Raw genomic sequence first — 23774 nt, 5'->3', positions numbered from 1 at the left:
TTCGGCCTGCCTCGGTGAAGTAACCAACACGTATACAAGCGGAAACTGCCATAAATCATTTAAGATTGAAGTGCCACTCAAAATTCTTACGTACCTACCATTGATTTCCCGAGATTTTATATAAGTCAACTTTGTAATAATCGTCTATGAACCAAGATGGGGACAATGTTAGAATCACAAATCATATGTCGACTTGTATGAGCGGGTTATAGAACCAATCATAACTTAGGACCGGTTATATATGAAGTTTTCCTCATAATAATGTTTGCCAATGATAAGTAATAATATGATTACAATGCGAAGAACTATTGAATGTTTATATATTCATATGTTTATATGATGGTAAATTTTTTTTACTTTTGTATTGTATTGGTGTGTGACAAGTTCATGGCTAATAACATGTTTTTTTTCAACAATCAACTCATGGCATAGAATTTGATAGACAAATTGTTGGTCACTGTTTGATTTTTTAATTAAATATAGTTTGAAATTTTATAATATTTTCAAGATTTCTTTTAACTTGTGAAAATTAATTTTATAATATTTTCAAGATTTGTTTGAATTTGTAAAAGATGAAATTTGACCATAAAACTATTTTGAAATTCCAACTTTACTCACAACTAGTCCAAAAAGTTTATATTATTAATAAAACAATAATTTGCCATATAAATAAAATAACATACTATTATATTAATTTATTCATCACATGTGAGGGCTCTGCATTTTAGCTCATAATTTTAAGGCAAATCTTGATAATTAACTTGATAAGATAAAATGAGGGCGTCTTGGTCTTTTCTAAATTAATATAGTTGTAGTTTGAGCAACTCATAAAGAGAATTTAATTTGGGATTTGGTGATTATTTAACTACATAAAAAACACATATGTATTAGATTGGTTGTGGTGAAATGGGGTGGATGAGTAAAATAGTGTTTATTTGTTGATTATTATAAATGAATATAATTTTATTTATTAATTTATAAATTTTAATAAAATTTATTTATTATATATTGATTTGGAGTTAAATAAAATTTTAAAAAATATTTCAAATATTTTTTAAGGTATATTATGCATATATTTTTCATAAGTATGGGTTAGATTTGTTTAAAATGGAAATGTTGAAAAATAAAATGTTAGAATATATTTGTGAAAAAGCATAAATATTTTTTATTTTTAATATAATTAATTATATTGTTATTATATTGATAAACATGTTTATTTTAAAATAGGTAAATTTATTGGTAATTATTAAATGGATGTTAGAGATTTAATCTCTATGGAATATGTTAGAATATTCATAAATTGATGGTTAAATTTGTTATGTTTTTTCAATTAATTTTTTTCAAACTAATTAATTAATAAATGTCATATCAACATATTAGATATTGAAAAACTATAATATTGGAAGTAGAGCTATTTACAAATTAAATTTTTTTATAATAAAATAGAGTGATCTTCGTAATTAAAAGTATACTTATATTTTTTTAACTGTATATATTTACTTTATATATTAATTCTTTTTTAATTTAAAATAATAATAACTTAAAATAAAATTATAATTTAGTTTATTTATTTATTTTTAATATGAAAAATACAATAAATATATTCAATAACATAAATATTATAATAATAAATTACTCATTTTATTACGATAAGTTAAAATAAAAACATTAGTTCAAAGAATGAGTAATGTTAAAATACTTTAACCATACGATAAATTAAAAAAACATTAATTCAAAGAATGAGTAATGTTAAAATACTTTAACCCCAGGATAAATTAAAAAAACATTAATTCCAAGAATGAGTAATGTTAAAATACTTTAACCATACGATAAATTAAAAAAACATTAATTCAAAGAATGAGTAATATTAAAATACTTTAACTATACAACCTAAAGGCCACAAGGTCTATATTCATTTCGGTGAGGTATCCCACAATAAAATTGTAGGGACATCATCATGCATACATGTGGTGCACAAGTCATGAATACAATCCTTTCACGGGTGAAATGGTCAGTAATTAATGGATGGCGAGATAGGCAGAAGTTTGACTTCATATTTAACTCTACCATATTATCTACATTGAAGAAGATCTTTCCCTGGAAGATGGTAGAGGTTTTCCAGGGCCAGCAGAAGAAGTGAAAGGCAACGGAGGATTGCTCACATCACTTCCATTTCCTTCTAACATTTGTACAACTCTGCTCATACATGGACGATCTCTAGAGTTGTATTGAATGCACCACAATCCAACTTTAGTCAATGTCCTTGCCCTCTCTTCATCTTCCCCTTCAATTTCCCCTTCTCTTCCTCCTCCCAGTCTCATCCCCAACTCCTCACTCTCAAGCATCTTGAAAGCCCACCCAGGAAAGTACAAGCGACTGGAACGGCTCACACGCACATCCAGATTCTTTCTACCCCCAACCATCTCAAGCAGTAGCATGCCGAAACTATATACATCTGATTTGTCAGTAACAGGGCCTATATGTCTATCACATACCTCTGGGGCAACATATCCCGGCGTCCCTCTTATGGCCGTCAGTGAAATGTGGTCGTCTTCCTTCCCACAAAGTTTTGCGAGACCAAAATCAGAAACTTTTGGTGTGAACTCTGCATCCAGCAATATGTTGTGAGGTTTGATGTCGAAGTGTATGATGCGCTTCTCGCAATCTTGGTGTAAATAAGCAATTCCACGAGCTACACCCAAAGCTATTGAATACAATTGTTCCCACCTCAAGATTTGCCCCTCATCCTTTCCAACAAATATAAACTTCTCCAGGGATCCATTAGCCATGAACTCATATACTAGTGCGCTTGTAAAGCTTTCAAAGCAATACCCCAACAGACTAACCAAATTGACGTGATGGACCCGGCCAATGGTGGCCACTTCGTTCACGAATTGGTAACTATCGCTGGGTCTATGGCGATCAAGAAGCTTAACAGCCACTAGAACGCCGTTCCGAAGTTTTCCTTTAAACACCACACCAAAGCCTCCTTCTCCCAATTTTTCTGCAAAGTTGTTAGTGATCTTCTTGAGTTCAGATTGTGAATATCGAATTGGCATTTGATAAGCGTATTCCTTTAGGAATGTCTCCACCTTTGAAATGCAGCTACGAGGAGGAGGAGATTGTTTTATTTTCTTATGATAAAACGTTAACAGAATCGCTGTTGCTATGAGCGCAACTCCTCCAAAGGAGCAACCTGCGGTGGAATGAAGAGATTGATATCGATATGAACATCGTCAATCCGCGAAGAATATATTAATGGAAACAAGATAGGAAAGCAGATTGACGTTAAATCGGAGAAGAAATCGAATACTAGGATGAAATCGGATTTACCTATTACAGTGGCGGACCTGTTTTTCCAACCTGCAACGTAGCATAACAACTATTACTTCATAGAAACGCTCAGTTGTTTTTGCGTATTTGACACATCGGAAAACACATATACATTGCCAGATTCAAGGATATCGGTACCGGTAACGGAGCATTTAATTCATGTCGACGTTAATTGGGAGATCCTAATTTGGAAGAAATCATATTTACCTCCTTTACTGGCAGACGGCTTTCGATCGTCTGTGTGGCCGTCATCAGGTTCAGGTGGAGGAACTACAAGGATCCACAGTTTTTGGTAAGAGAATACATAGTTGACGAAACGGGAAACCCATACACATATATCCAAATGAAGGAAGCATTTATACCGCGTATAGAATTCGAAAATTGAACTTTGTACTTAATATAATATTGATAGAATTCGAAAATTGAACTTTGTAATTAAATTTGTAGAAGGCGCAGAGGAAATGTACCATGCGGGTTGGGGGGGCATAGTGCTGGAGATGTTGTACCATCGGGACAAGAGCAAACAAATTGTGCTGAAATGTTATAACAACAACGCCCACCACTTTCCGAACAAGCATCACAGCGTTGATTTCTGTCCTCGTCGACCCGCCATGTTATCTGAAAACCCTCATTCAGTAAATCCTGATTAAAAGTGAACTCCGGATAGAGGTATTTCCTTTTAATTGGTATTTGCTGATGAGTCTGGCAGAAGTGTGTCCCGTCTTCTGGTCTCCGAATATTGTAATACCAATCCTCGCCACATAACGGAAGGGGTTTTAATTCAGAGAATTCCTCGTCGCTTTTATGGCACTGCCTTGAAAGTGTGAGATTGGTGTATGCATCGGGGCAAATAGAAAAATGAGAGCCAGGCGACCAGAGGTGAGAGTAGTTACCCGAAAGATTACATTTACCCCCAAACAGATTGTCGTTAACAATTATCATGCTATTGGCCATGTATCGGAGCTCCAATATGCGATATTCCTCTCCGCTGATATTGAGAATAGGATGGCCGCTGTGGTCATTACAGTCAAGCTGAAAATCAGGGTCACCGCATCCGCTGCCAATTCTCCCAAAAGGATATACGAAGCGAAAGTCCCCAAATGGAAATAGATCCGGAGAACAATCCTGGTATTGACTGCCGAGACATGAAGTTGTGGAACAGAGGAAGAGGACGAGAGCAGATGCAACAAGAAGGGAAAGATGAAGAGTGAGAGGCATCGAATTGGGAAGAAGAAAGACAGATATCCTCATCATCTGCACTGCTCTTCTGTCTGAGGCGATAAAAAGTTAGACAGTGGCAATTTCAAGTGAACAGAGGAGGCGAATGACAATAAACGGTTTCTGCAAATACATTAAATACATTAAGAAGACGAAGGAGATGGAAGTACAGAGAGCGGACGTGAGATAAACGACATGGAATTGCGGTGCAGAAGACTGCAGAGTCAACACGCGTCAATGAGACTCTGCTTGACTTTTAATCGTATTCTAAGTTGAATTTTATTGTGAAGGGGCACCAACGTTGCGGGTTCTCCTTACGTCTTCTCGCATTGGTCGAGTGATATATGTGGGGGAGAGTAAGTCGACAAACTTCTTACAATCGCTAATATCCAGATGTCTTTTCCATCCAGATGACTAATATGCGGATACCTTTTCCATCAATGTTCATATTTTCCAGTGAAATTCGTCTTGTAACTCGATTTTTTGATGCAACCTCCATATCTTTGGCGTGACCATGGGGAGAAGATATAGCAATCCCTTGCGTTCGAGATACTTCCACCTATTTTTTTTCCTTCATACCTATGTCACAAGTTTCCACTTGTACGCATTCCTATTGACTTGGGTCTATCCATGACTTCAACATTAAAGAACGGACGTTTCGCAAACTTGGCGGATTGACATATTTTGTTTACTTGATATTTGATATTTTTGAGAATAATATAATTTTATGGATATTTTTTTTTTTTGTGGGTAAGGTTGGTAAATCTCTTTTTCTATTAATATTTCATAATAATGTTTTTGGTTTCAAAAAATTGTAGGTGGCCTCAATTTACTCACACAAAACCAAGTTTATTAGCCACTTGTCTGCATCAAACGCTATCCAAAATTTAAACAAAGTGATTCTAATCATCCATGCACATTGGCTACCTTATTTTCTATATGCTTCATACTGGAAAAGAAAATGCTAACCATCATCAAAACAAAATTTTACTAATAGGACTGCTACATTCATCGGAGGAATCAACTGGGGCAGAGCTTTCACACTTGACCACGGTACTTCACTTTGCATCATAGTCTAGAGATGTTGTTCGACTTTATTTAAGCAGAGATTGTTATGATACAGCTACATTTGGACAAACTGTATCTCCTTCTAAAGATCCTTTAGACTTGGTTTTGTTTGTCTGTCCTCTTCTGGTTCTTCTCTTTCCTTGTAGGTGGTCATTGCTTTAGCCACGATGTTTTTCAAAACCCAATGCTGTTGGATGGTCTGCTGAAACAAAGTTTGGTGTTGTAACGACCTGCATTCTCCCGATTCGTGCGACGAGCGGTTCATCCCTCGGACGCATGTTTTGGACGAAGTGCGAGCTGAGATCACATGTGCGATGAGGAGTTATGCGCATATGAGGGATGGGAAAGCATGTTTATATGGCGTGGAGCATGCGTTAACACATATGAAGGCCGACCTATGAACATGAGGGAGCCGACATGTATTGTGGCAAGTTTGCGATGGAGTAGGGGCTTTGGGCGAGTCGACTGGGCAGCCAGACTTCGCCCTATGTTGGATATATATTGCAAGTGCGTGGGAGGCATTTGACAATCGATCACTCGCTTAACATCTTCGCTCAAGGAGTTAAGGCGTAGTTCTAGTGCGCAGAACTAAGGAGAGGAAGGCATATATTTGGATGTGCCCATTCTTGGGCTTGGTTGCATGGTGAAGGTACGCTTAACTTGGTTGTGGGTGAAGGGTGTGGGCAGGAGCACCCGGTGGTTGGGTGAGGGCGTGCACGAGTGTGTGGCGCCCGATTTGAGCGAAGGTGCCCAACGGTGAAACAGAGGAGCGCCCGGTTTGTGCGACGGCTTGGCACGGGTTCTTGGGTGACTCGGGTGAGCGCCCGGCCGTTGTGCAAGTGTGCACGGTAACTTGGTGAAGTGTTGAAGTTGTGAACGGAGGTGTGTCTCGGTTGGAGGTGCCCGTGTGTGGCGACTTGGAGGCATGCCCAAGTTGGGCAAACAACACGATCGTGCGACAAGGTGAACGAAGCGTTGGTGAGTCGTGCGGCGACCGTGCGGAGGCGCCGGCAAGCTAGGCAACCGAGTTTTGCCTTGGATTGTAAATTTGGCTAAGTATGAAACTTGGGGTTTCCAAGTATACTTGTAAAGCATTGTAACTTTGTAAAGTTGTATAATATATTATCGGGCAGACTCATTGTTCAGGGAGTTGCCCCTCCCTTTATACTGTGCAATTGTGTTCTCGTTTATAATTGCTAATGTTAATGAATGTGTATGGGTGTTCATTGGTATAAAGGATAACATAATAATACTTGGTTGCGAAACACAAACTAAGTAGGAGTAAGTGGTTAGGCATAGTCCACGAACCTAAGTATTGGTGAAAAGAAACTGTTCGGTGGTGCCGCACCTCACTAAGAGTAGTTGAAAGACTACCGCCGGCTTGGGGGCATGACAGGTGGTATCAGAGCTCGGTTGGAGCTAGTGATTGAAGTTGATTCAAGGTTGAAGAAGCTTGACAATTGAAGACAGTGAAGCAAGTACTTGTAGGTGAAGGAAGTTGTTTCACACAAGTGGAACAAGAGCTGGTTCAGGTTGCAGGCATCTTGGTGAAGCTGTTGGATGGTCGAAACTAGATCGCAAAGAAGAAGGAAGCTGTTAGCAATGGCAGCTGAATCTTAGGCTGGGTCTAGTCACGGTGTGCAGGATGCTACTATAGCACTTATGGAAAAAGTGTTGGTGAAGATGGAGGACATGGAAACTTCCTGGAATAAGAAGATGGAATTGTTCGATAAGGAGCAAGAGGCCAACTCAAAGATGAAGGAAGAGCTCGATGAACTCCGGACTCAACACGAGTACACTGATCTTATGTGTACACAACTTGAAGTAAGGGTCAAGGAGGTTGAAGAGGCAAGAGACCAAGGTCTTGCAGAGACCGTGGGCTTACAAAAATCTCTTGACGAAGCTAGAGATGAGATCGCGGTGTTGAAGAAGGCCGTGAGGCATAACTCAGGTGGAGGAGTGCCTCATGTGAAAGTCAAGGAACCGGAATCTTACGATGGTACAAGGAGTGCAATGACTCTTGGCAACTTTCTATAGGACATGGAGCAGTACTTGGAACGATTGGGTCTATCTGATGATGAGACGAAGGTCAAGATAGCTGCTTAGTTCTTGACAAAGGATGCTAAGATGTGGTGGCAAAGGAGAATGGATCAGATTGCCAATGGCAGTGCTGGTGACATTACTTCGTGGGATGACATGAAGAAAGCTTTGCAGACCCATTTCAGTCCTTAGGATGAAACGTGGGAAGCAAGGATGAAAATTAAGTTCATAAAGTAGACCGGGAACCTTCAGACATATCAGCGGGAGTTTGCAAGTGCGGTTCTGGAACTTCCTGACATGGCGGAGAGGGACAAGGTGTTCAATTTCATTATTGGGTTGAAGCCTTGGGCACGCAATGAAGTGAAGAGGCAGAGGATTAGAACACTTGAGGAAGATTTTACTGCTGTGGACAGGTTGGTGGAGCATTATGATGAGACTTCTGATGATAGGAAGAAGAAGTCCGATAAGCCGAAAGATAAGAAGAAAGATGATGCTTCGAAATCGGATGATAATTCGAAGACGAAGAAAGCCTTGAAGTGTTGGATATGTGCTGGACCACATACGGTGAAGAACTGTCCTTCTAGACCGAAAGTGGCTGCGATTGCATAGTCTAATACGAAGAATGAAGAAGCTTCTGTGGGGATGATGCAGATACTTGGTGCTGCTGTTGCTACAGAGGTGGTCTCTTGAAGGGATCCTGAGAGGAACAAGTTGGAGTATGTTTGGATGAAGATTGGGAGTGCTGATATACTCACTATGGTGGATAGTGGGGCCTCTCACAACTTCATGGGAGAAGATACTGCGAGAAGAATTGGGCTGAAATTTGTACCGGTGAAGGCACATATGAAGATAGTCAATTCTCCTCCTGATAATGTTCTTGACACGAAACTTAGTGAGTGGACAGGGAAGGTCGACTTCACTATAGTGCGGATTGATGACTACGACGTTGTGTTGGGAATGGAATTCATGAAACAGTTTGATGCTATGATTGTTCCACATTTGAGGAAGCTGTACATTTATGATGGAAGGGAAGATGTACCCATTGGTGTTCTAACCATTAGAGTGACAAGGCCTGATTGTAAGTTGGCAGTGATGCAAATGGAGGACGAGAAGCAGATGGAAGACATGAGTAAGCGGTTGTCTACGGTTGAGACAAAGCTTACCAAGTAGTCATTGGTCATCAGGACACTTTCAGATAGTATCTTGGATTTATCAAGAAGGCTAGAAGTGGTTGAGGATGATGATGATGATGATGAGGCATATGTGAGGCCGAATGTCCAGGAGGAGGATCAGGTCACTTATCTACAGAGGATGGAGATAGAAGATCCTGACAGATGGATTGAGTTGATTAGTGAGGGTGAGCCTTCAGGCTCTACTCCCTCCACATCTTCTTAGATGACAAGGAAGATGGGGCTCATTGTTAGCTGCTCATGGTAGTGAGTCCTTAAAACAGGTTGAGCAGGTATGGCAAATGGTGCAAGGACGGTTTGGCATCAAGCATCATGACATGTTGCAGATGGGATGGAGTTTCCATGGACCTGAACATGGTGGAGAGATTCTTGGTGAGTCTGGGATGTGGCAGAATCCGAGATAGACTGGTGAAGGCATAAGGATGTTCACTCTCATGGCTTGAGCGTGATAGTTGGATTAGCTACCCAACTAGTTCAAACATGGGGTCTGGAAGTGCACAGAGAGATGTTGGCATCAGGCAGACGAGGAGGACAGTTCACAGGATGAGGACGACACATGGTGGAGATGGAGTTCTACATATGTTGCAAGGATGTTTGCAGTATGTGGGAGAAGTTGACATCATGGACCAAGGATGAAACGGACATTGATGTTGATCTTGGTGGATGGCTACCAGGATGATATGTTGTCGAGGACGACAACGATTTCAGGTGGAGAAGGATGTAACGACCCGCGTTCTCCCAGTTCGTGCGACGAGCGGTTCATCCCCCAGGCGCGCATTTTGGACGAAGTGCGAGCTGGGATCACATGTGCGATGAGGAGTTATGTGCATATGAGGGATGGGCAAGCATGTTTATATGGCGTGGAGCATGCGTTAACACATATGAAGGCTGACCTATGAACATGAGGGAGCGGACATGTATTGTGGCAAGTTTGTGATGGAGTAGGGGCTTTGGGCGAGTCGGCTGGGTAGCCAGACTTCGCCCTACGTTGGATATATATTGCAAGTGCGTGGGAGGCATTTGACAATCGATCACTCGCTTAACATCTTCGCTCAAGGAGTTAAGGCACAGTTCTATAGTGCAGAACTAAGGAGAGGAAGGCACAGATTCGGATGCGCCCATTCTTGGGCTTGGTTGCACGGTGAAGGAATGCTTAACTCGGTTGTGGGTGAAGGGTGTGGGCAGGAGTGCCTGGTGGTTAGGTGAGGGCATGCACAGGTGTGTGGCGCCCGATTTGTGCGAAGGTACCCGACGGTGAAACAGAGGAGCGCCCGGTTTGTGCGACGACTTGGCACGGGTTCTTGGGTGACTTGGGTGAGCGTTCGCCCGTTGTGCAAGTGTGCATGGTAACTTGGTGAAGTGTTGAGATTGTGAATGGAGGTGTGTCTCAGTTGGAGGTGCCCGTGTGTGGCGACTTGGAGGTGCGCCCAAGTTGGGCAAAGAACACGATTGTGCCACAAGGTGAACGAAGCGTCGGTGAGTCGTGCGGCGACCGTGCGGAGGCGCCGGCGAGCTAGGCAACCGATTTTTTCCTTGGATTGTAAATTTGGCTAAGTATGAAACTTGGGGTTTCCAAGTATACTTGTAAAGCATTGTAACTTTGTAAAGTTGCATAATATATTATCAGGTGGACTCATTGTTCAGGGAGTTGCCCCTCCCTTTATACTGTGCAATTGTGTTCTCGTTTATAATTGCTGATGTTAATGAATGTGTATGGGTGTTCATTGGTATAAAGGATAACATAATAATACTTGGTTGCGAAACACAAATTAAGTAGGAGTAAGTGGTTAGCCGTAGTCCACGAACATAAGTATTGGTGAAAAGAAAGTGTTTGGTGGTGTCACACCTCGCTAAGAGTGGTTGAAAGACTACCGTTGGCTTGGGGGCGTGATAGTTGGCCTCAGGTATTGCATGGATCTTTGACTATTGTCTCCCATTCTTCCGCTTGAATCTCTTCATTTTTAATGTCAACATTTAGTTCTCTTTCCCATTCAGAAATAACTGCTTTCACCTCGGCTTGGGTTCCTACATAGTAGGCGTTGATGATATTTTGCATGATTTCCTTTCTTGTTTTCATTCTTCTTTTCCTCGGAGATTTTCTTGCAGATGGCTTCGAGTCTTTCATCTTTTTCTCTGTCTTTCTTGGTCTTATGTTCCCTTTCCTTCCCTGTTGGTTGCCTTCCTTCGCCATCTGAGTCTTCTCGTTGCTCCTTTCTTTCATGTCTGAATGGCACACCTGGACCAGGGCCTGGTACACACTGGCGTGGTTCGAGTGTCGTGCCATCACAGTTTTGTGCACATTGGCGTTTAAGCTACCTATAATAGAAACCATAATTATGACATTATGAACTGTAATGAAACTATCCATGGTGAGCACATAGTAGTTTATGATCTAGGCTTTGGTCTTGGATTTGACATAAATTCTTATATTCTTGATTTGATTCATGGCCTGAGAAGTGGCCTTGTTCCTTCCCAAATTCCCATAATTCTTCCCTATTTTAGGATGAGACTTGTAACGCCTTGCGGTTCATACCAACCGGGCACGTGCTCCACCGGCTACACGAAAGCAACTAAGGCATGAAAACTAATCATGGGCGACCAAGGACGAAATATATGATATAGGCGATGTTGGCGTTCATGTTTATAAGGGTGAGTCAAGGGGAGCTCGTTCACAAGCTGACTGAGGAAGCGATGGCAAACATAGGATGAGTTGAGGGGTGGTCCTGCACCATGGGCAGGCTGACCTCAAAAAGACATGGAACGATTGCTTGGAGGCGACGGTTGGAGAGATGTGTAAGGTTTGGCCGAGGATGCGACCTCCACGCAAAGAAGCGTATAAACTATGCGACGAGGATGCCATTTTGACATCGAACTTGGATTGGTCTTCAAGCATTCGAACAAGAGGGGCAAGCAAGTGAAAGGGCCGTAGCAAAGGCGCAGGTTATGCGCCCATTTGCCGGGTGGTGTACACGGGTTGCACGAGAGTTGTGAAGGCAGTTGAAGGTGTGGGTGGAGGGCGTTCTAAGGCGCCCGCCCGTCGAGTCATGTGAACAAGTTTTGGGTTGTGCTGGCCGTGGGTGGTGCATCGGCGCGCTCGCCTGTTCAGGCAAATAAAACTTGTGTTGTATTTTGGTTAAGTCGTGGTGAGACCACTGTGCGCTCTTGCACGGGTGGGCACCCGACTTGGGTATAAACGTCGGTGGAGCCAAGCTCCCGGTCACTTGTAAAATCCTCTCAGTATAATAAAAGTTTATTATACATGTGATGTTGTTCTCCTGTTGTTCTATGGTGTTCTTATATTAATGGTTTCCTCACATTAATATGTTATTCATGTTTTATGATGAATGTTAAGGTGTAGTTCATAAAGTAATGTGACAATGGTGAATGTTAATTACTTAGGCGGTGCCGCACCCGGCCAATTTAACGAAAAAAGAATTTGGGGCGTGACAGGTGGTATCAGAGCAGGTTCACAGGTGGTGAAGCCGTTGCTTGATGATGAACGCAGAGAATAGACATGTATGCAGGGAAACGTTATGGAGAAATCGTGGATTAACAGTTTAGGTTTCGTGGACTTGATGGTTCATGGCAAGACCATTCAAGCTCTGGTGGACACGGGGGCCACTCATAACTTCATGATGAAACGGTTGGAAAAAGAGGTTGGACTGATGATCTTCCCATCGAATGTGGAAGTCAACGCAGTGAACTCTAGAGCTAAAGTGGCGGGTTTCTCACACCAAGTGCCTGTGCAGATAAAAGACTGGAAGGGTCAGTTAGACTTCACAGTGATGGAGATGAATGACTTCGATATGATACTTGGACAAGATTTCTTGAAGGGCAACAAGGCTATTGTTGTCCCCTTCTGTGATGAGGTGGTGCTGGTTGGACAGTCACAAACTTGGAATTTTCCCACTCATAGGCAAAGGAGGGAAGTCAAGGTGCAGCATGTTTCTGTACTAAGTTTGGAGAAGGCTATGAAGGAATCAGATATGGAGACATATGCAGTGATGTTCAAGGATTTCGAAGGTGATGGAGTGGGGACGCTTGTTCCAGTCGAGATTTCTGAGGTGCTGACCAAATATGCGGATTTGATGCCTGATGAGCTATCAAAGAAGCTTCCACCAAGGCGTGCAATGGACCATAGCATTGAGCTTGAGCTAGGAAAGCAACCCCCGCTAAAGCACCTTATCAGTTGTCAGGACCTGATTTGGAGGAATTGAAACGACAGCTAAAGGAGTTAGCTGATGCAGGTTTCATCAGACCTTCAAGGTCCCCTTATGGAGCTCTGGTATTGTTCCAGTGGAAGAAGGATTCGAATGAGCTACGGATGTGCTGTGATTACCGTGCACTGAACAAGCATACAGTAAGGAACATGTATCCTTTGACATTGGCTGCTGATTGCTTTGACAAGCTTGCAAAAGCCCGAGTGTTTTCCAAGCTGGACTTGAGGCATGGGTATTATCAAGTGCAGATAACTGAAGGAGATGAGAAGAAGACTGCGATAGTAACAAGGTATGGTAGCTATGAGTTCCTTGTTATGCCATTCGGGTTGTGTAATGCTCCTGCTACGTTTTTCACTTTGATGAATGATGTCCAACGACCATACTTGGATTTGTTCGTAGTAGTGTACTTGGACGATATAATGGTGTACAGTGACAACATGGAGGATCATAAGAAGCACTTGGCAATGGTGTTTGAGGAACTGAGGGCAAATCAGTTGTTCTTGAAGAAATCTAAGTGTGTGTTTGCTCAGACCAAGATTCCATTCCTTGGACATATAGTTGGTCAAGGGTACATACGGATGGATCCTAGCAGAGTGAAGGCGATCGAGGACTGGGTTGAACCGAAGAATGTCCATGAGATTAGGGTGTTTTTGGGCATGACCAACTACCAACGGAAGTTTGTAGAGGGGTACTCCAAGGTAACATAATCACTGATAGACCTATTGAAGAAAGACAAGAGGTGGAGTTGGACGGATAAATGTCAAGCGGCATTTGATGACTTGAAGAAGAGGATGGTTACAGCACCGATACTAAAGTTGCCTAACTTCGAGAGACCATTTGAGGTACACACAGATGCTTCAGATTTTACCATAGGAGGGGTTCTTATGCAGGATGGGCATCTGGTGGCGTATGAGAGTCGGAAGTTGCAGGATAGAGAACGAAGGTATCTGGTTCATGAGAAGGAGATGACTGCAATCATTCATTGTCTTCATGTGTGGAGGCATTACCTGATTGGGAAGCCATTTGTTGTCAAGACTAACAACGTTGCAGCAAGTTATTTTTCATCACAACCAAAGCTTTCTGCGAAGCAAGCTCGTTGGCAGGACTTCTTGGCAGAATTCGACATGTCTATTGAGTATAGATTGGGAAGACACAATGCGGTAGCAGATGCCCTTAGCAGGAAGGGACAACTTGCAGCATTGGAGGGAGAAGACCGGGCAGCTAGGAGTAGGAGTCGAGTTCAGATGTCAGAAGAGATGCAGAATAAGATCAAGGAAAGTGTTGAAACCGATACTTTGGCACAGAATATAGTGAAGCAGATAAAGGAGGGGAAGACACGAAAGTTCTTTCTACGGGACGGGTTCTTGTTCTTTGGAAACTGACTCTATGTTCCAAAGTCATCTGGACTCAGGAGGCACCTTTTGAAGGAGTGCCACGACTTGCCATGGGTTGGCCACCCAGGGATGCGTCATTCTTTGGCATTGTTGGAGAGAGGATTCTTTTGGGAGAAGATGCGGGAGGATGTAGAGGAGTATGTACATACGTGCATCATTTGTCAACAGGACAAATTGAATACTCAAAGGCAAGGAGGACTGTTGCAGCCTTTACCGATTCGTGAGAGACCATGGATGAGTGTCTCGATGGACTTCATCACTCAGTTGCCATAGGTTCAGGGGTATAATGGGATTATGGTTGTGGTTGATCATTTTTCCAAGTATGTTGTCTTTGTTCCAACAAAGATGTTGTGTGGAGTCGAGCGGACTGCGGAGTTGTTCTTTAAGAACATAGTGAAGTATTGGGGGATGCCATTAAGCATCGTGTCAGATAGAGATCCGTGTTTTACAGGCGGATTTTGAACCACATTGTTCAAGTTGGTCGGGACAGAGTTATTGATGAGTTCGAGTTGCAGGCAGATGAGTAGACTGAGAGGATCAACGCATTGCTGGAGGACTACTTGAGACATTATGTGACGACTGATCAGAAGAATTGGCCTGAACTCTTGGATATTGCTCAGTTCAGCTACAATATTCAAAAGAGTTCTGTGACGAGGTATAGTCCATTTGAGTTGGTGAATGGGCAGATGCCGGTTGCACTGCATACCGTAGTGATAGGAGGTTTTTTGAGGAGTCCTCATGCGAAGAAGTTCATGAAGGCTTGGGATGAGACCTTGGAGTTGGCACGGTTGCGCTTGCATGAAGTTGCGAGGAGAATGAAGAAATGGGTTGATCGAGGAAGATGGGATGCGCACTTCAGTGTGGGAGATATGGTGTTTCTTAGGATTACCGGGGAGCAGTTTCAGCCAGCCAAGGGGACTACGAGCAAACTGACATAGAAATATGAGGGACCATTTCGAGTGAAGAAGAGAGTGGGGGAAGTTGCTTATGAGCTAGAGCCTCTGTACCATATGCACATGAAGCATCCGTTTTTTCACATGAGTCAGTTGAAGAGATGCAGACTTGATGCTGATCATCCAGAGAGGGCTGAACTGCCGAGAGGACCAGCCGGGATTGTGGACAAGCCAGGACTAGAGTTGGATAAGATTTTGAGCTACAGAACTACAGGGATTGGTTGCCACATGAAACGGGAGTATCTTGTCAGATGGAAGAATGCACTAGAGGAAGAAAGCTAGGAATCAGAGGACTCGCTTTGGAGATGGAAGAAGAAGATTGCGAAGTATGAACGGAAGATACTGAGGCAGTCGGGATTGTCGAGGGCGACAATGATTTCAAGTGGGGGAGGATGTAATGCCCTGCGGTTGATACCAACCGGGCGCGCGCTCCACCTGCTCCACGAAAGCAACTAAGGCATGAAAACTAAGCATGGGCGACCAAGGACGAAATATATGATATAGGCGATGTTGGCGTTCATGTTTATAAGGGCGAGTCGAGGGGAGCTCGTTCACAAGCCGACCGAGGAAGCGATGGCAAATGTAGTATGAGTTGAGGGGCGGTCCTGCACCATGGGCGAGCCGACCTCCAAAAGACATGGAACGATTGCTTGGATGTGGCGGTTGGAGAGATGTGGAAGGGTCGGCCGAGGACGTGACCTCCACGCAAAGAAGCGTATAAACTATGCGACAAGGATGCCATTTTAGACCTCGAACTTAGATCGGTCTTCAAGCGTTCGAACAAGAGGGGCGAACAAGTGAAAGGGCAGCAGCAAAGGCGCAGGTTATGTGCCCGCTTGCCGGGCGGTGTACACGGGTTGCACGAGATTTGTGAAGGTGGTTGAAGGTGCGGGTGGAGGGCGTTCTAAGGCGCCCGCCCGCCGAGTCTTGTAACAAGTTTTGGGTTGTGTTGGGCGTGGGTCATGCACGGGCGCGCCCACTCGTTCAGGCAAAGAAAACTTGTGTTGTATTTTGGTTAAGTCATGGTGAGACCACCGTGCGCTCTTGCACGGGTGGGCACCCGACTTGGGTATAAACACCGGTGGAGCCAAGCTCCCGGTCACTTGTAAAAATTCTCTCATATAATAAAAGATTATTATACATGTGATGTTGTTCTCCTGTTGTTCTATGGTGTTCTTATATTAATGGTTTCCGCACATTAATATGTTATTCATGTTTTATGATGAATGTTAAGGCGTAGTTCGTAAAGTAATGTAACAATGGTGAATGTTAATTACTTAGGCGGTGCCACACCCAGCCAATTTAACGAAAAAAGAATTGGGGGCGTGACAAGATTGCTCTAGTGCAATCTCTTTCATCCACTTCGTTCCCTCTTTACTGCTCTTTCCCCAGTCGACTCCTAGGTTCCACTCTCTTCCCTCAAAGGTTTGCCAGATAAAGAAAACTCCTTCTTCCAGGTTTCTTCCCTTGAGTAGTTGAATTGCCCCCCTGCCTGGCTCCCGCAAGACCACCCTGCATCCTATGTTACCAACCCCATTGACGGGTTTTCCAGAAGTCTTTCTCTCTTGGTTTTCTCCACCCCAAAGAGAAAGAAAGTGCTTTAACCTTTCCCACCAGTCAACAATTCTATCTCTAGGCCGCGAAAGTCCTAACCTTCTCCAGTCAATCCCCTTTGTGAAACTTAGCCAAAGCCAAGTTTGGGCTTTCTCCCCTCCCTGGTTGCGAGGCCAGTTACTGCTCCCACTTCTTCCATCCCATTCTAGGTCTTGCTTCAACGCTGTACTAAAGGATTGTATCCAGACCAGCAGGCCAGAGGTTGCACCAAGGTCGGGTTTCACTCCAGACCTCACATAGTTCTTTTTTTTTCCTTCCCCCTAATCCATATACCCTTCCTTAACTGCTGAAATAAATTCTTCCTACAGAAGCAGTTAAAATGCTCAGAATGACGCCACTGGCGGAATCAATTTGGCCCAAAAATCTCCTTCTGCCCCATGACCTAGCTACCCTGAGCCGAGGTTCAGATATCCCTTCCCCCTCTCCCTGGATAACTATCAAGTCTATTCCACCCCAGGTTGACAGGCCAATAACCAAAGGAAACTAGAAAGCTTCATTTCTATATTCGACTGGGGAAACCATAATAATTAACCAACAATCTTCAGCAGGACTCATTATTGTTTCTCATCAATCAAAATTCGCCTCATATTCCAATTCATAATTTCATTATCGATGCAGGGGAGCACTGGGAGCACATACCAGGTTTTACAGGCGAAGGCCGAATGCTAAACAACATCCCCCAACTCTTGGTGCTTCCTGACTCCAACTGCACGTTCTACCTTCACTTCCTGCATGCAAATTCCCCTAAACCTTGCCACCTTTTTCTTTAATTTCCTCTTCCACCTACCCGGCCTCACTTCCAAGAAGCCCACCACTTTCTTTGCTCCACTGGCCACCTCCCTTCCCTTCTCGTGTGGGTCTCAGGATGGGAACCCACTTACCTTCCAATTAATGCCCTTCATTATTGCCTTCCTACTTCTCGTTGCTCCTTTCGTGAGTTGCCTGGTTCTCTGCATCCACTTGCTAAATCCTGTGCCAACTATCCAAACTCGCTTCCCTCTACCCATCGTGCCATTTGTCTGACCTCTCTTTCCTTTGCCCGTTGTGTCATCTGGCAGGCCTCTCTTCCCTCTGTCCTCCATTGCCCATCACACCCCGATCGGGGGTTCTCTCCTTTTTCCTTGTCTATTCTCAGGATTTCCTCAAGACTGCTCATTCCTTCTATTTGACTTAACTCGTCGCCCCTTATATCAAGGTTGCTGTCGGTTTGTCCACATCCCCAGTTGGCTAAGCTATCTACTATGACGTTCCCTGATCTGCACAAATTTGTCAGAATAATATTGTCTATCCTTTTAATTAGATTTCCTATTTCCTAAACCAATATTTCTGTTATCCAACTTTGGCTTATCTTCTCCCATCTGGTTCCTTACTCGAGTTTTTTTACAATCTCTATTACCAGTTTCAAGTCTCCTTCCACCTCTAGTCTATGAAACCTTTCTCTCTAGGCTATTTCTAGCCCCCGCTTTAATGCATAGAGCTCTACTTCATTGTTGCTTTCTATTCCACAATCCATGGCGTACAGATGAATGGTGTTACCTTGATGGTCTCAGAACACCCCTCCTAACCTTGCAGCCCCTGGGTTCCCTTTAGCTACTCTGTCGAAGTTTAGTTTTATGAACTCTTCCTGGGGGAACACGAAGATGGTTGGGGAGTCACAGGGAGTAGGTTTTTGTTTCCATGAATTGGCCATCAGCATGTTGGGATTTAGGCTTAACATTGCCCTTATACAACCTTCCTGTAGATTGGCTTTGTTACACAGTAATTTGTCACTGTCTCCCTGTCAGTCACCCTACTGTGTCAAAATCCACAATCATCAAGTTCATGCCTTCTGAACTGGCCCAAAACCCACTTTTCCAAAGTTTTCCTCATCAGCGCGTCTGTTTCTAAAATATCCGCGCTGACCGACGGCTCTTAGTGTATTCAGTGTGCTGCCAGCGCGGAAGCACATCACTTTTCCGCGCTGGTCGCATTTTATGAGCCAGCGCACCTCTCCTGTGTATTGGGTCGCGCTGACATGACTTTTATAGTTATTGAGGCGCGACGTCAGCGCGTCAGTCACCTTATAAACCGCGCTGATCCTGTTTGGGCGAATTTGTTCCAACAGCCAGCCTTCCAGATTATTCCAGGCTTGGTTGTTGGCTTTGTGAGTATCGACTCCCTTCTATGGCATGTCTGTTCGACTCTTTGCAACCACTTCCCTCAAGGATAAGCTCATCCTTCCACCTTTTTAGGAGGCTCCTTCTCCTATATAAACTTCCATCATTACCATGAGCAGCTAGTTTTGGAATAGCTTGGATTGTGTAGAGCTTATAGTGCTCAGATTGCTGCTACTATAGGTATTTGGTGTGCTAAGTGTGGAAGTGATTGATAGCTTAGGGAAGGTTGTTTTGTGTTGCTTGTGTGAGAGAGAGTTCCTTGTCTTGGGAGAATCATTTCCAAAGGTGAATGCTCGAGACGCTTGCTGACTGGCCCCTCCTGAGAAGGATACCGACGTCAGAACATTTGGTTGTACTCTTCTCTGTCTCGATTAATAATAGATGACTGATATTATTGTTCCATTCTCATTTGTACATGCAATGGCTAAATGTGAATTACATCTTTTCTGACCGATGTATGGTTGCTTTTACTAGATTTCACGCTTGCGCTTGTTTCCTCTTCGTGTGTGCAGGTATCTATTCGTGGGGATCGCGGAGGATTGTGACCAGCCGAAGCAAAGGAATGAAGGCAACATCTCTTCGTCAAACGACAGTGCGGGAATCCAAGTAGGTGCTCTTTACCTCTTGTTTAATTGTAATTAGGAGCATGCATAGCAGCATTGTGTGATTGTTGCTAGACCCTTGCTGGGCTAGTAGGGATCACCTCTATCCGTAGAGGGGATTTACCTCTCCAACATTTTGGCGACTCCGCTGGGGATCAGCCTTTTTGTCTCTTGAGTCCATCTTTGTGTTTGAATTTGATTGTTCTCTCTTGTCGAGATTCTGGGATAGTTTCTCTGCCTGCAAACTTTCTGGGTGCATCTGAGAAGTGTTTTAACTGTTAAAAGGTCTTTACCTTTGGTTTGGGAAGTTTTTGCTTTGGCTTTATTGGTTTTTTCCCTCAGCGCGCTTTAACTCAAAACAGACGCATTGACGTCGCGTCCCTTCTTTTGTGTTGTCCTTGTCATCGCGCCTGTGCGATCCATAGTCGCGCTGACCTCGTTTTTAGAGACAGCGCGCTTTATCCGTGTGCTTCCGCGCTGACGTCGCACACTTGCTTCTTTGTCCTTCCTGTCATCGCGACTGTGTGATTTATAGCCGCGCTGACCTCGTTTTTCCGAGACAGCGCGCTTTATCCGTGTATTTCCGCGCTGACGTCGCAAAGTTGCTACGGGACCCCTCCTGTCAGCGCCAAGTTGCTGAAGGCCACCCGCGCTGATCCTGTAAAACTTGATTTTGTCCAGATCAGCCTACTGAACCTGTTCCTTTAGCTTTCCCCTCTTCTCTCCACTTGGTTTGTGGCTTGTTTTTCACTATCTGAACTCTGAGCTGCTTGCTTGCGAAGTCTTGTTCCACAGGGTTTCGTTTCGCTCATCTTTTCGATTTTGCAAATACCTTCCTCTTTGCTGTCGCTGCTTGGTTTGTGTTTCCACCATTACTTTTACAGTTGCTGGATTGTGTTGAGTCTCTAATTGACTGGTTGTAACTCTCATCCTTCGGGTGTTTGCTTTTCTCCATTGATTTCGCACTCTAGCCCTAGGGCATCTAGTGGCCGTGTGTGTGTCAAGCCTTCCGTAGGGATCTTGTTTGCTTGTTTGACCAGTCAACTTCAGATTTGTTTACGCGCTTGTTCAATGATTGTTGAAGTGTTTTGGGTTGTGTTTCCGAGTGGTTTTCGCTTCCTCCTTGCTTGCAATCCTTGCTTGTCTTGCCGAGCTTAGATCACATAGCTCGTGCAGAACTTAGTTTTCCTTTCGATTTGGGAATCTTTGTTGGGTGTTTTGGGAACTTTGTGTGCTTTCATTAAGTGATTTGCTTGGTGTTCCGGTTCCTCCAAATTCATTTAGATGCTTTGTGCCATTGAAAGAAAATCAAACTAGTAGCTTTGCTTTTGAAAATTGAAAAGGAAAAGAACATTTCGTTGATTTGCATTTTCAAAAGAAAAAGTTTCCTTTCCTCGCTTTTAGCTGCATTAGGTTGCTTGTTTGCTTGTATTTGTTTTGTTTGATCAAGATTCTTTACCTTCTCATAGCTAGAATTCATCGAACAAAATGAAATTCTTTGGCATGTAGTTTGCATCTAGGTAATTGTGAGAGAACATACGATAGGACCTGAAATCGAAACTTAATTTCAAGATCAACTATAAAATAAACCGAATGAATCTAAAAACGCATTGGAACTAAACGCAAATATCTAGAGGTCTAGGTTAGAGACGTGTTCCGGCGTCTTTAAACGTAGTCACTGTTGTTTCACATTAGGTTGGGTGATTCCTCCTTCTGTGACTCGATAGTGGTCTAACACGGACTGCGCTCCCACGTACTGTCGCGTATATAGGGAGACCCCACTAGGCTTTTATCCTTTATCCATAGGAAGCCGAGTCTACCGCCTTGTGAACCGTAACGCACCGAACACAGCATTCGGGAAGATTGACTGCAGTACGGAAAGTCCTTGGCTCTCATACGATTGCTGAGGTGTATAAGCAGTTTTACGGGTTGCTTGGTAAACCTTATACCTAGAGTCTCCAGAGTAGTCACTTTTGATCCTTTTCGGACTCCCTAAATGAAAAGGTGCCTGTGAGCGTCTTGTCACTTCGTTCTCATTAAACATTCGAAGGAGACTGGAGTCATCTTTTCGTCCTTTTCTCGACTCCTGAAACATGAAAAGGTCAAGTTTGGTTCTTGTGTCTAAAAATTAATTCGGCCACGATAACATCACCTGATTAGATCTTGTGTGCGATAGTTTTGAGTAGGGTTTTTATCGTTAGTTTCCTTTAGGTTTTCTAAGGGGTCTGTTCATCCTGGCTGACCCATCAACTCCCGGTCCAAGCGATCAAGGATCCCCATCTTCTGTTGCTCCAGAGGTACCAGTTGTAAGCGGTACTCTTCCCGTTGTTCCGAGTATCCAGCCCATCAACGTACGTGCCCCAGGCGACGAAGATTACATAGAAGATTGGAATCCTATCTGGGAGCCTGATTATACCCCTCGTACCCCTCGTACTCCTCTCGGTATGTCGTCTCCGATGTCTACTTCCCCCATGGATGAGATAGCTTCCAGCACCGGTGAGACGCTCGTGGCGACCGACAATGAGACCCCGATCCCGGCTTCCTCTCCCCTCCCTCCACGATATCAATCAGTGAGGGATAGGATAGCCGCTAGAACTACTTCTACGACTATATGGGATCCTAGTCTTATTGCCTCCACCGGGCCCTTTGTTTCGCAACCCCTTAGTACACCCCTTACGTCAGGGCTTAACACGCCCGTTACCTCAGTTCCCACTAGACCCACCGTCTGTGTAGCACGTTCGACTCCGGTCGTCAGTGCTGTACCGGCGTCCTCATCTGCAAACCCTGAAGCTGGTCCCTTTTCTGGTGGCATTCCAGGAGCAGGACCGTATGATGCTTTTGGGCAACCCATTACGGACCCAGATTACGAAGGTCCCCTCTTTTATTATGATGAGAACAGTGAGTACCTCGAGAGCATTTCAGTCCTTCCTCATCGTCCTTTCGAAGAAAACGAGGAACCGTTGAACGTTACGTATGATCCCGCTACTCACATTCTCCGTGGGAACCAGGATCCTCCCTGACAGCCCCAAGGACCACCCAATCAAGGCCATCCACTCTATGTGCAAACCCCTCAGGGGCAACCACTTTATGGCCTGCCTTACCCAGGACAATCTGGGGGCCCACAGGGACAACCCTACCAGGGACAACCCTCGGCCGTTGGAGGTCCGTCGTATTCATATCAAGGTCAACCTACTGGATATCCAGGGCAACCTGGTACTCAGCAAGGTTACCCAACTGGACAACTTGGGCAGCCTTACGTTCAGCAAGGCCAACCCCGTTTCCAGCAAGGGTACCCATCTGGACAAACTGGGTCAGTTTATAATCCTCAAAATCAACTAGCAGTCCAGCAGGGATATCCTCTTGGGCAGGGGGGGCAACCCTATGTTCAGCAGGGTCAACCCACTGCTCAATCCATGAATCCTTCTGGGCAAGGGGGGCAACCAGCTATACAACAAGGCCAACCCTCTGCTCAGCTTCTGCACCAAGGAGGGCAGCCTGCCATGCAGCAAGCCCAGCCCTCTTCTCAATCTGTTCACCCTGGGGGGAAAACGGGCCAACCTTCTATACAGCAAGGTCAACCCGCTGTCCGCCCTAATTGTCAATCTGGACAAGCTGGCCAACCTCGGCGTCAACCAGCTATCCAGCCAGCTCTGTCATCCGTTCCGCAAGGGCAACCCTTGGTGGCGCATGGACAACCTGGTGCCCAACACGTCTATCCTGCTGGCCAACCAGGTCCATCTCAAATCCAACCAGGTCAACCTTCGGGACAAATGGTTCAACCCCAGCCGGTTCAAGGACATTACCTTGGGCCTCAAACTCAAACAGGTTATCAACCTTCTTACCAAACGCAACCTGCCTATCAGGCTCCGTATGGGGCCCAACAACCATATGGCTACCAGCAACCCCAGGGGCAAAATCAGTTTGCTGCTTATCAAAATTATCAGCAACCACAGGTCACTCCTTATCAAAATTATCAATATGGTGCA

General features: G+C 44.2%; 1 protein-coding gene across 1 annotated transcript; it reads right to left on the bottom strand.

Moving 5' to 3' along the window:
* Positions 1-1973: 1973 nt before the first annotated feature.
* LOC149174519 (rust resistance kinase Lr10-like) lies at positions 1974-22639 on the bottom strand. Its single transcript, XM_089420875.1, has 6 exons — positions 22490-22639; positions 4981-5110; positions 3840-4604; positions 3541-3603; positions 3334-3363; positions 1974-3196 (listed from the first exon to the last, which is right to left on the bottom strand). Exons 1-6 carry the CDS (start codon positions 22637-22639, stop codon positions 2076-2078), a joined length of 2259 nt encoding a protein of 752 aa, XP_089277001.1. The 3' UTR covers positions 1974-2075.
* Between the last annotated feature and the right edge of the window lie 1135 nt (positions 22640-23774).

This window comes from Pinus tabuliformis, chromosome 4_1 (assembly GCF_031772625.1).
Source record: "Pinus tabuliformis cultivar Carrire ecotype Pingquan chromosome 4_1, CPIR1, whole genome shotgun sequence".
Classification (NCBI taxonomy): Eukaryota; Viridiplantae; Streptophyta; class Pinopsida; order Pinales; family Pinaceae; genus Pinus; species Pinus tabuliformis.
This window is presented reverse-complemented; position numbering and strand designations above follow the sequence as displayed.